This window comes from Glandiceps talaboti, chromosome 14 (assembly GCF_964340395.1).
Source record: "Glandiceps talaboti chromosome 14, keGlaTala1.1, whole genome shotgun sequence".
Taxonomy (NCBI): Eukaryota; Metazoa; Hemichordata; class Enteropneusta; family Spengelidae; genus Glandiceps; species Glandiceps talaboti.
The window spans coordinates 4,870,134-4,885,133 of record NC_135562.1 but is presented as its reverse complement, the minus strand read 5'-3'; the positions used below and the strand labels follow the sequence as shown (position 1 = coordinate 4,885,133).

General features: G+C 36.2%; 2 protein-coding genes across 2 annotated transcripts in view; one reads left to right on the top strand and one right to left on the bottom strand.

The window, feature by feature from the left end:
• LOC144445856 (gamma-aminobutyric acid type B receptor subunit 1-like) overlaps positions 1-2,175 on the top strand; it is a 19,631-nt gene extending 17,456 nt beyond the window's left edge. Inside the window, exons 14-16 of the mRNA XM_078135497.1 lie at positions 433-579; positions 1,171-1,362; positions 2,074-2,175. Of these exons, the coding sequence (XP_077991623.1) occupies positions 433-579; positions 1,171-1,362; positions 2,074-2,175 (441 nt within the window). The remainder of the gene's footprint in view (positions 1-432; positions 580-1,170; positions 1,363-2,073) is intronic.
• A 5,825-nt stretch (positions 2,176-8,000) lies between these two features.
• LOC144446042 (voltage-gated purine nucleotide uniporter SLC17A9-like) overlaps positions 8,001-15,000 on the bottom strand; it is an 8,094-nt gene continuing 1,094 nt past the window's right edge. Inside the window, exons 2-9 of the mRNA XM_078135722.1 lie at positions 14,276-14,402; positions 13,231-13,450; positions 12,102-12,201; positions 10,821-11,051; positions 10,327-10,423; positions 9,869-9,991; positions 8,978-9,149; positions 8,001-8,170 (exon numbers count right to left, since the gene is read on the bottom strand). Of these exons, the coding sequence (XP_077991848.1) occupies positions 8,001-8,170; positions 8,978-9,149; positions 9,869-9,991; positions 10,327-10,423; positions 10,821-11,051; positions 12,102-12,201; positions 13,231-13,450; positions 14,276-14,402 (1,240 nt within the window). The remainder of the gene's footprint in view (positions 8,171-8,977; positions 9,150-9,868; positions 9,992-10,326; positions 10,424-10,820; positions 11,052-12,101; positions 12,202-13,230; positions 13,451-14,275; positions 14,403-15,000) is intronic.

The window sequence follows — 15,000 nt, the reverse complement described above, 5'->3', positions numbered from 1 at the left end:
AGTTGTTCCAGGTCTTTTTCAAATAATAAAAGCAATTTGGGGGTTCAAGGTGTTGTCTTCAAGGAATTGACAATTATATTTTATATTCCTGCAGGGTTAACCCAGTATTCTGCTGCCATTTATTAAGTAGATTAAATTTTGATGTATTCTCGACCTCTATTTCAAAGCATATATACGGTGACACCTGACTTTTATTCTTGATTTTAACTGAGAATGAGTTTGAGTTCTTTTTAACAAGAGAACAGTAAAAGTTTTAAGATCAAGAACAATTCTACATGTATATTGTATCTCGCCGTTGGGCCTGTTATGACATTATCACTGCATTGTAAAGCCTCACCGCCCTAGCCCCACCACACACACATACACACACACACTCTTGTAAATCGTGACATTCTGCGTCGATGACATTCAAGCGTCACCTTTGACCTCCAGGATGCTGAGAATGGAGAGGACTACATGTATGTGCCAGAGGTAGAAGTATGTATGTCCAAGTACATAAATATTTGGTTAGGTTTGATGTGTGGATACAAAGGAATTGTTCTACTCTTTGGTGTGTTCTTAGCATGGGAAACAAGAAAGGTAAATGGGATTTGATATTTTTAAATCAGAGTGCATGTTCTTATTCATACCCTGATATTCGTTCACATGAATTCACTAAAATTATTGCAGATTTTGACTCAACTACGCTTTCCTTTAGATCTCCAGTTGTGCCATTTCTCATCGTCCCCAACTGTGGTGTTATTTGTCATGAGGACATTAAATTTGTCCCTCGTATGCATATGTGTCTCCCTCAATGTCTATACCTGACAGTCAAGCTGATTGTCCCATCGTCCTCACCAGCCACCACTGTCTCTTTAGGGTTATGTCTATCTGGCTGGTTATTTTTCTATTTTCGTCTCTCCGTCAGTCTGCTCGCCCGTCACTCAGTCAGAGTGTCCCTATTAGTCTGACTCATATTCCTCTTCCCCCTCCCTCCTCTCTGTCAGCTTCCATCCCGTCTTCTCTCTCTCTCTCTCTCTCTCTCTCTCTCTCTCTCTCTCTCTCTCTCTCTCTCTCTCTCTCTCTCTCTCCCCCTCCCTCCCCCCTTTCACCCTTCCTCTCTCTCTCTCTCTTAGCTTCATTTGAATCGAAGGTGTCCTTACCTTATACGGCTGCTTTTCATCATCACAGGTGAACATCCCACAACTAAACGATTCTCGGTATATTGGATTCGCTGTTTACAATGTATTAGTGATGAGTTTAACAGGGGTACCTACGATGATGATGCTACAAGCCGACCAGCTACTTGCCAAGTTTGCCATCATATCGCTGTGCATCATATTCTGTACCACTGGTACACTGTGTCTTGTCTTCGTACCAAAGGTGGGCATACATTAACAGTTAAAGTTGTCCGGCATAGCTTAGTAAATTGCTTACTACCCGTCGTAACCCTAGCATTTCGTACGCTTCGTCAGCTCTCCAATATTACATTGATATAGTACAACATGTTTTAAGATTCATGCTCTTGCAATCGTTGCATTCAATATTCACAAACTGCGCATGACGTGTAAAAACGTTGTTATTCCTGGCGCAGAGGGCGCTATCTGTATTGGGACGCTCAGTTATAGTTTGTTTGTTTGTTTGTTTGTTTGTTTGTTGTTTGTTTTTGTTTTTTTTATTAAAGTTGCCCATAGGATTAAATCATTCACATTGCAATCTCTATCCTATGAGGTCCCCAATTGTACAGCTGTGTTGACTGAGGCCCGGGACTGAGGCACAATCGTGGTTAAAATCTTTCCCAAGGACTTTAGCCAGCCCATTATATAATTATATGATTCCACACGCATAGCCTTAAACCACAAAAAAACGTTGTATAACAGCATACCCGGTACCTCACACGAAACACTCAAGTTATGGAAGACTATGACCATACCACTGTACGTTACCTGGCTACTGCAATGGGATACTTGTGTGTAGTGACTGATCAAGATCACAAGGCACAGGGTGGGCAGGACAAGATTCAAAATCGCTTGTTACGTAAATCATTATATGATTAACAATGACGTAATGGTTTCTGGGCACTCTTCTTTTCAGGTGCTTGAGCTACGTAGTCAGATGTCCACTTTGACACCAGTGACAGATATTACTGATATAGGCAATACTGATGAATCAGCCGTACCAAGCATACAACTTTAACTTCATCGACTACACCCTCCGAGTAACATAGCCATTTACTAGAGACGGGCAGAACAAAACTAGTCAATTTGGTTTAAACCGGCATTAGTTGCAACTGGGAAATTTATTTCATCAAATACCCAAACATCATATTCACTCAATTACTTTTAAACAAAAAACAGTGTATATGTTAATTTTTGGTCAATATTACAAGTATGTAGTGAAGTGGCAAGTGTAATTCTTGAGGAAAAGCTCGGTTTTGAATGTCATCATGATAAAACTGTACTCGATTAGAAAACACAATCTATTCAGTGAAAATACAAATAATTAGACATTGTACATGTTAGTTATTGATATTATCCGTAAGCAGTACAGAAACCGGATGAAATCGTGATCACCGTTGAGGGCACTGATGTTTGGGTGCTGATCAATTTGATTTGATTCATTGCGTATATAACTTCAAAATATGTGATGCAATACTGTTCACAGTTTACGAGGTCACAGTTATTGTACCTAACAAAACACTTTCGTTACGAATATCAAAGCCATACAATTACAAGGACATCAACTCGGGATAGACACCATCAACGTATCACAGTTGAACGAATGGTCGATGCTAAATGATGTCTAAATTATTCATGTTAGGTATATCGACTTATGAATAACCAAATTCATCGGCACTACTTCACAATGAAGGCTATAGGTATATACTAACCTGACAAATATCTTGCGCAAATTTTGATATATACATGTATAAAGAAAGGTTTATAAACGATTTCAACTATTAACTGTCTGATGTTCAAGTCAGTCCCCTGCTAACCTATTTATCTGTTCTTATCCATCGTTTCGTTTCATGAAGTATGCATAATAATACACCTTCACCGTTTTATATATGACTAATGGCTGACATGGATTTCTTTTTATATATTTATCCAGGAAGTAAAGGTTAAATGTTAGGGTCAAATATAAAGATACTAGCAGAAAGTTCTTATCTGATAAAGGATATAAATTAGTCACGATTCTACGTCTGGATGTACCTTAGCTGCTAGAACATTACTTTTAGTAGCTCTGTGCCTAAAATGAAGTTTGTAAATACAAACCGATTAGCAATCAATGTCTCTGATAAACATAATATAGTTATTTTGGCACAGCAAGTTTAAAACGATTGCGACGTTTTGTTCTGTTTACACTGTGTCTTGCTGTCTTCATGGAAACATGAATAATGCATTTTGAAATATTTTGCATTGCCATAAATAAACACCAGTGGTGCTATCGAATTGCTAGTACAGAAGTGATTGCGAAAGACTGAATGTTTTCCATAGATTACTCTAATGCTGATAAATTGCTTCTGATTACAGTTACCAATGGGTACAGTCTTGCTTAGGATTCTACTAGGCCTAAATGACATTGCATGGAATTGGATTTGCTCCTAGACAATATTGTATTGAAAGGTTCCAGTCCACAACTGTGATGAAAAGTAGAACAAATACTATTAAAGACTGTGGCTCTTAAACTATTTACTAGTATATATTACTGGGGGATATCGTCGTTTATATTTATATTAATATTTAGTTACTATGTTAACCTAATATATTGAGTGTTCTTAATGTTTATATATAACTTTGTTTATAAGATTTCAAAATTAGTGTGAAGTCGTTTATTTTGTTGGCCACTTACCAGTTTTCTGAAATACCTCTTGAGATGCATAATATTGTTCTATAAGTTTCGTATTTACTCCAACTTCATTGTAAAATACACGATATGATAAAGCAAAAGTTTATGAAATAACTGATAGACATTTATTAAGACGTGACATCGTAACAATGTAATAACAGTTTAGTTATAAATAGATATAGAATAGAAGATAATAAAGCTGGTCGAGACATGATTTTGTAACATGGTAATATTTCGTTACAGACAGTTATGAATTTGAAGTAACGCTAGATGAGATTTAACATTGTAAATGGCGATATTTGGAGATAGATGGTTATGCTAAAAGGTAAAGTTGTTCGAGACACGGTATATTCAGGTAAAATTTAGTTATTGATAATTATGGATAAGGTGTAAGGATGGTCGAAATATGACATAATGACAACGTAATGTACGACAGCTATACTGATAAATTATTCACGATAAAACATCACATTTATTCGGCAAACTGGAAACCTCGCAATACACAGGGTTAATAAACAACATTGGGTTAGGTTTTTCAACACAATCATTTGATGCATTACTGCGAAATTTTATATTTGAAACCTTAATAACCAACATATTAGGCCAAATAAAAAACGTTGTTTTGTTCCGGTTACCCGACCCCACCTAGTTTTTCACGCCGACCATAAACTTCTTTTTACATATTTGAGAAAAATATTAGTACATCTGATGAGAAGAAACCAATAACACATAGACCACATGCTCGGTGTTATAGTGGTCAGTGTTATAGTGTTCAGTGTTATAGTGCTCAGTGTTATAGTGTTCAGTGTTATACTGATCAGTGTTATAGTGTTCAGTATTATACTGCTCAGTGTTATAGTGCTCAGTGTTATAGTGTTCAGTGTTATACTGCTCAGTGTAATAGTGCTCAGTGTTATACTGCTCAGTGTTATAGTGCTCAGTTATAGTGATCAGTGTTATAGTGCTCAGTGTTATACTGCTCAGTGTTATAGTGCTTAAAGGTATAGTGCTCAGTGCTTTTGAAACGGTAATTAAATGCTTTTTAAGAGTACCATTTTGTGACTAACGAACTGAGAATGGATACGTTACACATTAAGAAACTAATAGGTAGGAATTAATAATGAAAAATGCGTTGTTGTTTTTAGATCAAAACATTGCAATTTGTTTTGCATTTTGCTCAAAGTTTTGTTGCATTGTATTTGTTGACTGGGAAGTTATGGGACCTTTAGTTGGTAAACCAATGTGAATATGTAATATGAACATGACAACCGATATGTTACCCATAGGCATATAAGCCTCACTTGTTGGCATGTATCCCAGATGTTCTATCAAAACAATGGGGAAAATGCATGTATAATTTTAGATGGTATTTAATAATATAAAGACGAATTATGTACTCAAGTGTGAAACCAATGCGTAATTATAATGAAAATCTAAAATGAATTATTGCACAATTATCCTCACTTGTCTCGTATGGTTTGTCTTATTTATTTGTGAAGTAAAGTAAAATTGTTTTCCGCAAAAACTACTGCCTCACATAGACTCACGAGTATTTGTGTAATATACGAGTGTGTAAGTGTAGGTGGTGTTTATGTATGTTCAAGTGTGTTAATACAATATGCTGATGCGGTCGATTGAATACATTTGGCATGGCTTGTATTGTTTACCATCGGAACATCTGATCCTACGAGGCAAATTGAATATATGTATATACATATGTGGTGGACCTTTGAATTGCATACACACACAAACACACTCATACATACATACATACATACATGCATACATACATACATACATACATACATACATACATACATACATACATACATACATACATACATACATAATAATATAGTTTATTGTATTCAAAGGCCTCCGGCCCATATACAAATTATCGTTTCAGCACAAAATATTATGTTACATCACACGGTTGCAAATCAAAATAAAATCTCTCTTCTTAAACACCAATTGAATAAATTTACAAAGTTTGTACAGAACATCTGTGTCCCTAGTCCTCATAATTCGTTGAAATCTAATAATGGTTGGTTCTGACTGGTATTCGAGTGGAAGGTATTCCTTCCTAAGAACGTCATACTGTGAACACACATGAAAATGAAATTAGTCCTCTACTTCACTCGAGTTACATATCTTACAGACTCTGAGGTGTTGGTCAATATCATGATGTCTTCCCTCCTCGATCGCCAATGAGGTTGATGAGCAGCGAAAACGGGCAAATGCCTGAATACATGTTCTGTTGCAGTTCAAAGTTAGATATTTTTCTGGTTCAAGTGTATTTTTGAAAGTTATATATGTGCGCAGTTTTGGTTTCTGAGACAGACTGGTACGCCATTGTTGTTTACAGCTATCTGACACACGAGTGGTAAACTCATTTATAAACCTTTGCTTGTCGCCGACCTCTTGGGCTAGCCAAACATAATCAAAGCCATAAGAAAATAGCGTGTTCTTTATGGACGTAGCCCAAGTGTGTCTGCCCAACGCGTCTTGTTTATGCAGCATCATGTAAGCTTGTTTTGGCAGCCTGTCATCTGGCATTTCAATTAATTTCAGCCAGTAGTTTATGCATCGCTTTAGAGTATGAAAGTACACAGGTAGTCGGCCACATTTGCCCAAAACTGCTTCATTAGAAGTATTATAGGAGACACCAAGGAAAGTTATACACCACTTTCTTTGGACCTTTTCGATGGCATCATAATATTGGTGGCCCCAGACCTCTGCGCCATAACATAAAATTGGTAGTATCATGGTATTGAAGACCCTGAAATGACAGTTGTATGGCAAATTGCCGATACGATACGATGCGACAGAAATAATTTTCATAGCTTTACTTGCCTGGTCTGCTAAATTCGAAATGGCTTTAGAGAAAGAATTTCTGCACGATAAAAGGAGACCCAAGTATTTATAGAATGAAACTACTTCTATTTTGGACTCCCCGAAATACAAGTTTTCAAATTGTGATCTATGCCCTCCTTTCCGGAAGATAACTGCTTTGGTTTTTTCTAAGTTAATATCCATGTGCCATTTAGTGCAAAATTGAAATAATATATCAATAAGCTTCTGTAAATTTCCAGCTGAGTCTGCAAGCAGAACAATGTCATCAGCATAAAGAAGACAGAAAATGTTGTAAAATGCTTGCGTCAGCTGTATACCCATTTGACCTGACTTTAAAAGCATAGAGTTAAGCTCTTCAATGAAAAAAGAAAATAGTAGTGGGATTAGAATACAGCCTTGCCGTACACCATTTGGACACTCAAAATACGAGGATAAGTTGTGTCCTGATTTAACACACGCCTTTACACTACCATACACGGAGTGTAAAATCTTGTACATTTTACCTCTAACTCCTATTGATTGAAGTTTATACAATAATAATGTATGGTTGGCACGGTCGAATGCTTTGGAGAAGTCAATAAAAAGACAATAGAATTTACCACATCTCACACTTAGATATTTCTGTATAGTAGCATATAATACAAAGATGTTGTCAACAGAGCTATGACCACTGCGAAAACCATCTTGACAGTCAGTTATAATTTCGTGTGACTCAGACCAACTGGTCAATCTTTTGTTGAGAATAGACGTAAACACTTTACCCAATACATTTAGGAGGGAAATTCCTCTATAGTTATTTACGTCAGACCTTGATCCTTTCTTAAAGAGAGGTATGATAATGGCACCTCCCCATTCAGAAGGAAAGTTACCTGAATTAAAAATGTTATTGAACATGACACATACATACATACATACATACATACATACATACATACATACATACATACACACACACATACATACATACATATATACATACATACATACATACATACATACATACATACATACATACATACATACATGTGACTTTCATAATAAAGTATAATCGTATAATTTGTCAACAAAAACTCTTTCCACAAGCTTCTTGTGAATATGTATCGTAAAACGTAAACAATAATCAAACGAGACCTTTAAAAAACGCAATTCCATTCACATTTAATGACAGTTGTCGTAATATAATACAAGACTATATCATTGTTAAACAGTACTTTCCCATTGTTGTGTTCTAGCGTTCGCATTTTCAAGTGTAAATATAAAATAATACGTTTCTGAATTGACAACATGTATGCAGTGATTTAAACGTCCTTTCCATCCAATCAAACAATTCGCTTTCCAGTTCCAAATAGTACATATCCGATCCACCCGACAAACATAATTGACCCAGTTAGACTAAAGACGATGTTCCAACTGTCGAAATATTCCAATATATAACCGTCTATATATGTACCAAAGGCACCAGGTAAAGCACCAAATGCATTCATTACACCTATTGAAAGAGAACATTTAAAGATGTTTGGGAATGATGCGATGCATGTCAGTCAGTGTGAAGCAATTGTACTGTATTTGTAATTGTACAAATACTGTGAAAAGATTACATCTGCATTGTCAACGTATTACAAGCAATGACTCTGCATGTTTTGTGAACAAAAGTATTGGTTTGCACTAGTTTACTTTTTGTTGTTTACAGGAAACAGTTTTGTCAGCTCAAAACCTTTCCCAATATTTGTATATAAACGTTGGTCAGTAGTATCCCTTGATATTAATAAATTATGAAAAACAATGTAAGGTATTTCATTATAGGATTTAATGCCTCGCTCATATTATGCGGAATTTTGATTGAATAGTGTTTTTTTTTTTAATTTCGCACATAGAACTGACTTTACAACTATGAGCAACAGCAAGAGCACTTTCAAAAATGAAATAATATTGAATTGTTTGTTTATTGCATGAAAGGCACAGCATACAAAGGGTATGTCAAAATTATACCAAGCAATGGTTTTATATACGTTTATTCATTTATGTTTGAAAATCAGCCACACATTCTTTATTATACATACAGTCTTTCTATTTCTAGATTTGAGCTACTCCATAGACGCATTTAGGAAATGCTTATCTTTCTTACGTGACAAGTGTACTTTTTCACCCAACACTATTAAAAAAACTCCCAAGTTCTGTTCCACAAAATATATTGATTTAAATATTTGAAATAAATAATGACACGTGTCAGATGCAATAGAAAGCGTAGACAGAATTAAGATTTGGGGAAAGTGAACAAGGGATGGATCATACGTACCATAAACAGTGCCAGCATGAGCCGGAGCTAGATCCTGGTTATTTGCATATGCACCAGCAGCACCTAGTGCGCCAACTGTCCAGGCAAATGTAAGCATTGCCAAGGTACTAACGAAACACGTCATATGTCCTAGAAGCATCAGACTTGTGACGTATGTCAGTGTTGCTAATGTCTGCAAGATAGAAAAGTGTATACAAATAACTTGTTACCCTACTAAAAAGATATTTCATCATTTCATTGAGTACATTCTCTGCCTTTCCTCCATTTAAACATTTTCCACTAAATGTTTGAGACAAGCCCCACTCTTCTCCCTAAAGGCGCCCATTACATTTTTCATCATATACCCAATTAAATATCGTTTCCAATGCAATTCAATTCAATAGAGCAACTAACACAGCCAATAATTTGCTGTGTCACGCCCTGACACATATTGCCCAAATACGACAAGTTGGGCGCTTATCGATATCCGTTCGCTCAGTGATTTGGCTTTATTAAGTTCTCTACTATTTTACGTTTTTATGAATAACATACTATTTCTCTCCCAATTTATGTGATTCAAACGATGTTTCCGTGCCATTACACAGGGTAAATGATAACACCTTTAAGGCACGGGTATAGGTTTTGGGGACGTCGGTGGTAGAGCTAGAGATTTCTCCATAGCAATACTTAGGAACATGATTATGGGTATATGATAAATGTAATGACTATTAAATTCCCCTGGAGGCATGACAACATTTTAATAAAATGTATAAGCAATATAAATGCAATTGTGTTCAAAGTTAAATCACCCTATCCCCCACTCTGCCAAAAATGCTTTGGGGACTAAAACTATTCTAGTGCAGGGGGTATTTTGTCCTCATAACATTTCCATCAATTTGAAATTTTACTCACCTCCATAACTTTTCTTGTGTGTGTTTTGCTCATTCCACTTGATATCAATCGATCAGCGATGTAACCACTTGCCACACCGGTAAAGATTGGAAATATCCACGGAACAGTATTAAAAACCCAACCCTAGTTAGGATAATTCATTGAATTCATACATTATTCTACAAGAATGTAACGAAAAAACAAACAACATCTGAATGAACAAAATGTTATATGAAATACTTAATCTTCACATTTATCTTCAATGAGTAGTGATTGGCTGAAACAATGTGAATATTAATAAAATTGTCAATATGCATACGGATTTTCGAATAATTTTCATAATTTATGTTTTAAGCAAAATAATCAATGGGCAATACTAATCAGAAATGTCAATTATTGCATTTATCGTTCCCTTGACTCTGCAATGATTTTAAAATATATATTGATTCGGAAATAAGTAAAGTATAAGATTAGTTTACCTTTGCCTCAGGAAAAGTTTCTTCGAAAAAAGTTGGAAGCCAAGAAAACAGAGAGTGCCACGCATAATTTCCACAAAAATATACAAAAATCATTGCCCTGTTAGGAAAAAGTTGAGATTTGAAAATATGTTTGTAAATTTGCATATCATCACAACATTCACTATTAATGCAATGGGGATTCAGCATAGAGATAAGGTAAATAGGATATACGACATCTTCACAAATTAACAAGTGCAGTGATTTGAAGTATTCAAAGGCAATTGCATACATTTATCTAGCTCATGTTGCAAAACACAGATATACCCCACACCCAACCCCCAACCCCCCACCCCCACCCCACACACACACAAACACACACACACACACACACACACACACACACACACACACATGACCATGTCAGAGGAAAGGAGTACATGGCATAAGCGGTACGTTCATTGGTATGTAATGACCCACGTTAGGAAGCATCAATAACTGTATAAACAAATGCTTACCAAAATGATCTGTGTCTTACTAATGTTTTCCATACTTCTCCGTGTGTAAGGTTGTTTTCAGATTCATTCACCCTCTGTATACTCCTGCATTGTTGAATACATCTTTTCCTCATAAGGCATACTCTTATAACTAAAGCCCAAATAATTGATATGATTCCACAAACATAGAAATTTAACTGCCAATCGTATTTAAATAAAAGGTAAGAACCTAAACTTCCAGAAGCACAAATTCTGTAAGGAAAATACAAAAGTTCACGAGTAATATGTAGAATCCCTCCCACTTTTCATGAATAGTATAAATGCAATGACGTCACACAGTAGCTTAGTATAATCTAGTGTTAAAGTGGTACAAACTGAGTTTTATAAGCTTCACTCAACTGAAAATACTGTAAATAATACTGTAAATAAAATTTCAGTATTATATTCATAATATTAACATCGATGCATGTCTTCTATATTAAACATTACTGTAACAATTATCTTCTGGCATTGTTACAGTTACCTTATTAGTGGGGCATTTCTTGAACACGTTTTGATACGTATGATAAATTACGTCATTAAGTTGTTTGTGAGATATATATTATAGAATTGCGAGAGGTGATTAAGTGTGTTTCATTATATACAATACTGTGAGTACCTTTTAAATATACAGCACAAACTACGCCCAAATATGTATAAACTCGGCTTGTGCCCCTCAAAACTTCCGACAAGATGACGGGAACACAAAATAAACAAAACGTCTCTGTGTTCGAGAGTGGTCTAGGAGTCTGTCTCGGCAGAAACTTGAATGTACGCAGAAAACTAGGCAAGTCTACGTTATAAATATTGACCTTATGAATATTTAAGTGGACACAATGTTGGGTCAAAAATGACTTCAAGTTGACAATGTCAGTCATTTCGGTAGAAACACGAAGTGCAGTTATACTAGTTATACGTTTAAATACTTCTGTTATAAGTAACCTTTAGCTTAGATGTTTCCCCTTTCTTCTCTATTCAAATCGATGCTCATTGGCCATTTTCACGCGGCTAGTGTTGAACTATCATTCCGCATATATATATATATATATATATATATATATATATATATATATATATATATATATATATATATATATATATATATATATATATATATATATCGAACGGTAGAACACAAATGTATAACATGTTCATATACTTGAAAATGACAAAGAGTCTTGACCTTTTTGAGAATTCAAACAATGCACTATAACTTCAACTTGAAGTAAATTTATACTGTAGAAAAATCCTCTCTGTACATACCCAATCTTAAGGCCTATCCCGTTTGCTGTATAGAAGAAATTACGTCTTCCATTCTGTACCCTCATTGCGGTAAGACTGGCAATGATTGGAAAATGGAAACCTGCAAAGTTGACAAGAAATACAGCACATGGAAATATTTAATAATTACTGAAATTCAAACATTTTTGTAAAGATATTCCACTGACATATATAATTTTATACCTACACTCCAAATAACCGTTGTGTTAATTATAAAGACACATGATTCGCTCCTAGGTCGTTGTACTAGTACCACTGCCATCATATCAGTAGAGCCAGAATGAAACAGATAAGATAATTATTTGGTTTAGGACAATCTCTTTCGATTGTTCTGCCAGACACCTTTGTTCACGCCCCAACAACAGGTGCGTGTGCGAAAGGCACATGATTCAATCCCAGGTTCTTGTATTATGTGCTACAGAAATCATATCAGTGAAGCCATAATGAACTAGATATGATCATTCCTTAATTCAGGGCAAAACCTTTCCGATGGCTCTTTCCAGACACGCTTGTTTTTGCGCCTCAACAGCAGGTTGGTTAATAGACTCTATTTCAGTCCTCGGAGCTTCGCATAAATAAAACTTGGGTTGCTTTGTATGTACCGATACCTACTTCATAATTGTACTCGAATATCCCTGTACTGTGCTCCTTCGCTTTTACAAGGGGCGTCGCACTAACACTTCAACGAAAGGTTAGCCCTATGTGATCGAGCACAGTACAGGGATTTTCGAGTACAATTATGCAGTAGATATCGGTACATACAAAACAACCCAAGTTTTAGCTATACAAGGCTTCAAGGACTGTAATGTGAGAGAGTATAGTTGGTTAATGGCCCATCCAAGATTCTTGCATCCGCGCTACAGCTGTCATATCAATGGGACCATAATGATATGGTCATTTGGTTTTTGTTTCTCTATAACTCTGCTAGACACATTTTTTCCATGCGGACGGTTTAACCCTCACTTGATATAAGCCCTCAATTACTTTTACTGTCATTTATTTACCTTTGGGCTGTAAGGCATGTCATGTCAGGGCGCCCTCACCCATCGGCCTACAAGAAAGCCTAATGAAGGTGGCACGATTTAGCATATCTTACACAGGTTACACTTACCTTGGACCATACCATATAGAACCCTGACAATCACCAATAGTATGATTTGTGACGATTTATCGTCAAATGCGTATGCACAAAATGGAAATAGTAATGTCAATAAACCCCATCCGATACCAGCTATGGTGGCTACTTGGTCTCCACCAAATCGATCACTTAGATATCCTGATAATATCTGTGTTGTAGGGTATCCCCAGTAAAAGCTGGACAGTATGAGACCCTGTAAAATAAGCATTGAGATTTTTAATACTTTGGTATTATTTTTAACTCGTTATTTTGATGACAGACAAATGTCAAGAGATTAGTGCTTTCTGGAGATTGCAAACTAAATGAAGTAAACCCAATTTGTGTATTCATGCTATGCTTTGAAATGTATACGATCACTCAGATATCTTCAAGCACATCCATGCGAAATTTCTCAATGATCCTGATTCCTGCTGCTAAAATCAATTTTAAGTGCACCCAAAAAACATAATCGATTTGTTCATCTAATTTTAATACCTAATTTGTGATACATATATGACAGTGAATGGACATGTTTAACATACAGCTGTAATATGGATATCCTTCACTTGAAACAAAAAAAAATATAGAAAAATGTCCAGATCTGTCATATGTCCCTTTGTATAATTAATAAGTCCAGGGGTGAACAAATCATTTTGTGAACTGGTGGTCCCCGGACCAGTGCCTTAAAAAATTCCAGTGGTCCTGCTGAAAAAATTATTGGTCCAAGGTCCTGCTAATGTGAAACATTAAATCTTACCTATGAATCTGTATAGACGACTTTTTAACATAGTTATTAACAGTAAGGTACTGGTCCAACGGACCACACAAGGTAAAATTTGTGTGGTCTGCCCAAAAATATCGCTAGTCCCGGACCCAGGACCAGTGGATTTGTTCACCCCTGAAGTCTGTCAAAAAACGATAATCCAGTGATGATCTGCCAATCGTATCATGATAACAGCCATCGAAGGTAATGATATTGTGTTACTCTGACTTATTTGAAGGAAAAAAGAGCTTCAAACTCATTCAAAATTACACTCACTGTGTCAGACTTGTTCCAATTGAATTCTTTCGACATAGCTACAGCACTTATTGGTAAACAATTTCTACAGGCGATAATTAATGCTGTCATTACGTTTAATGCTGTTCCCCATACAGCCTCTTCCTTTCTGTAAAAGATACAATTATTTTAAAAGTCATTTCAAAAACTGCCATATGAAGTGCAGTTTTGCATAAATTCGAATTCGAAATACAAGCACTCGCTAGAATGTCTGCCTTACCCAATGCTTAGGAACGCCCTAATTGGAGGATTTTTGCACGCCAGTTATTTTGATCATTGCTAGTAATGTTAGGATACAGTAATGTCTTCCCCAACATTCAGATGTGAGATTGAGTCTATAGAAAAGTCTAACTAATCCTTTCCTTGTGTCATAGATAATCTTTCCTTGAAATCGAATGTAGATTTTTCTTCTTTTATTTTTGATATCCTATTAACAGGCAGGCAGGCAGGCAGGCAGGCAGGCAGGCAGGCAGGCAGGCAGGCAGGCAGGCAGGCAGGCAGGCAGACAGACAGACAGACAGACAGACAGACAGACAGACAGACAGACAGACAGACAGACAGACAGACAGTCAGGCAGGCAGGCAGGCAGGCAGGCAGGCAGACAGACAGACAGACAGACAGACAGACAGACAGACAGACAGACAGACAGTCAGTCAGTCAGTCAGTCAGTCAGACAGACAGACAGACAGACAGACAGACAGACAGAC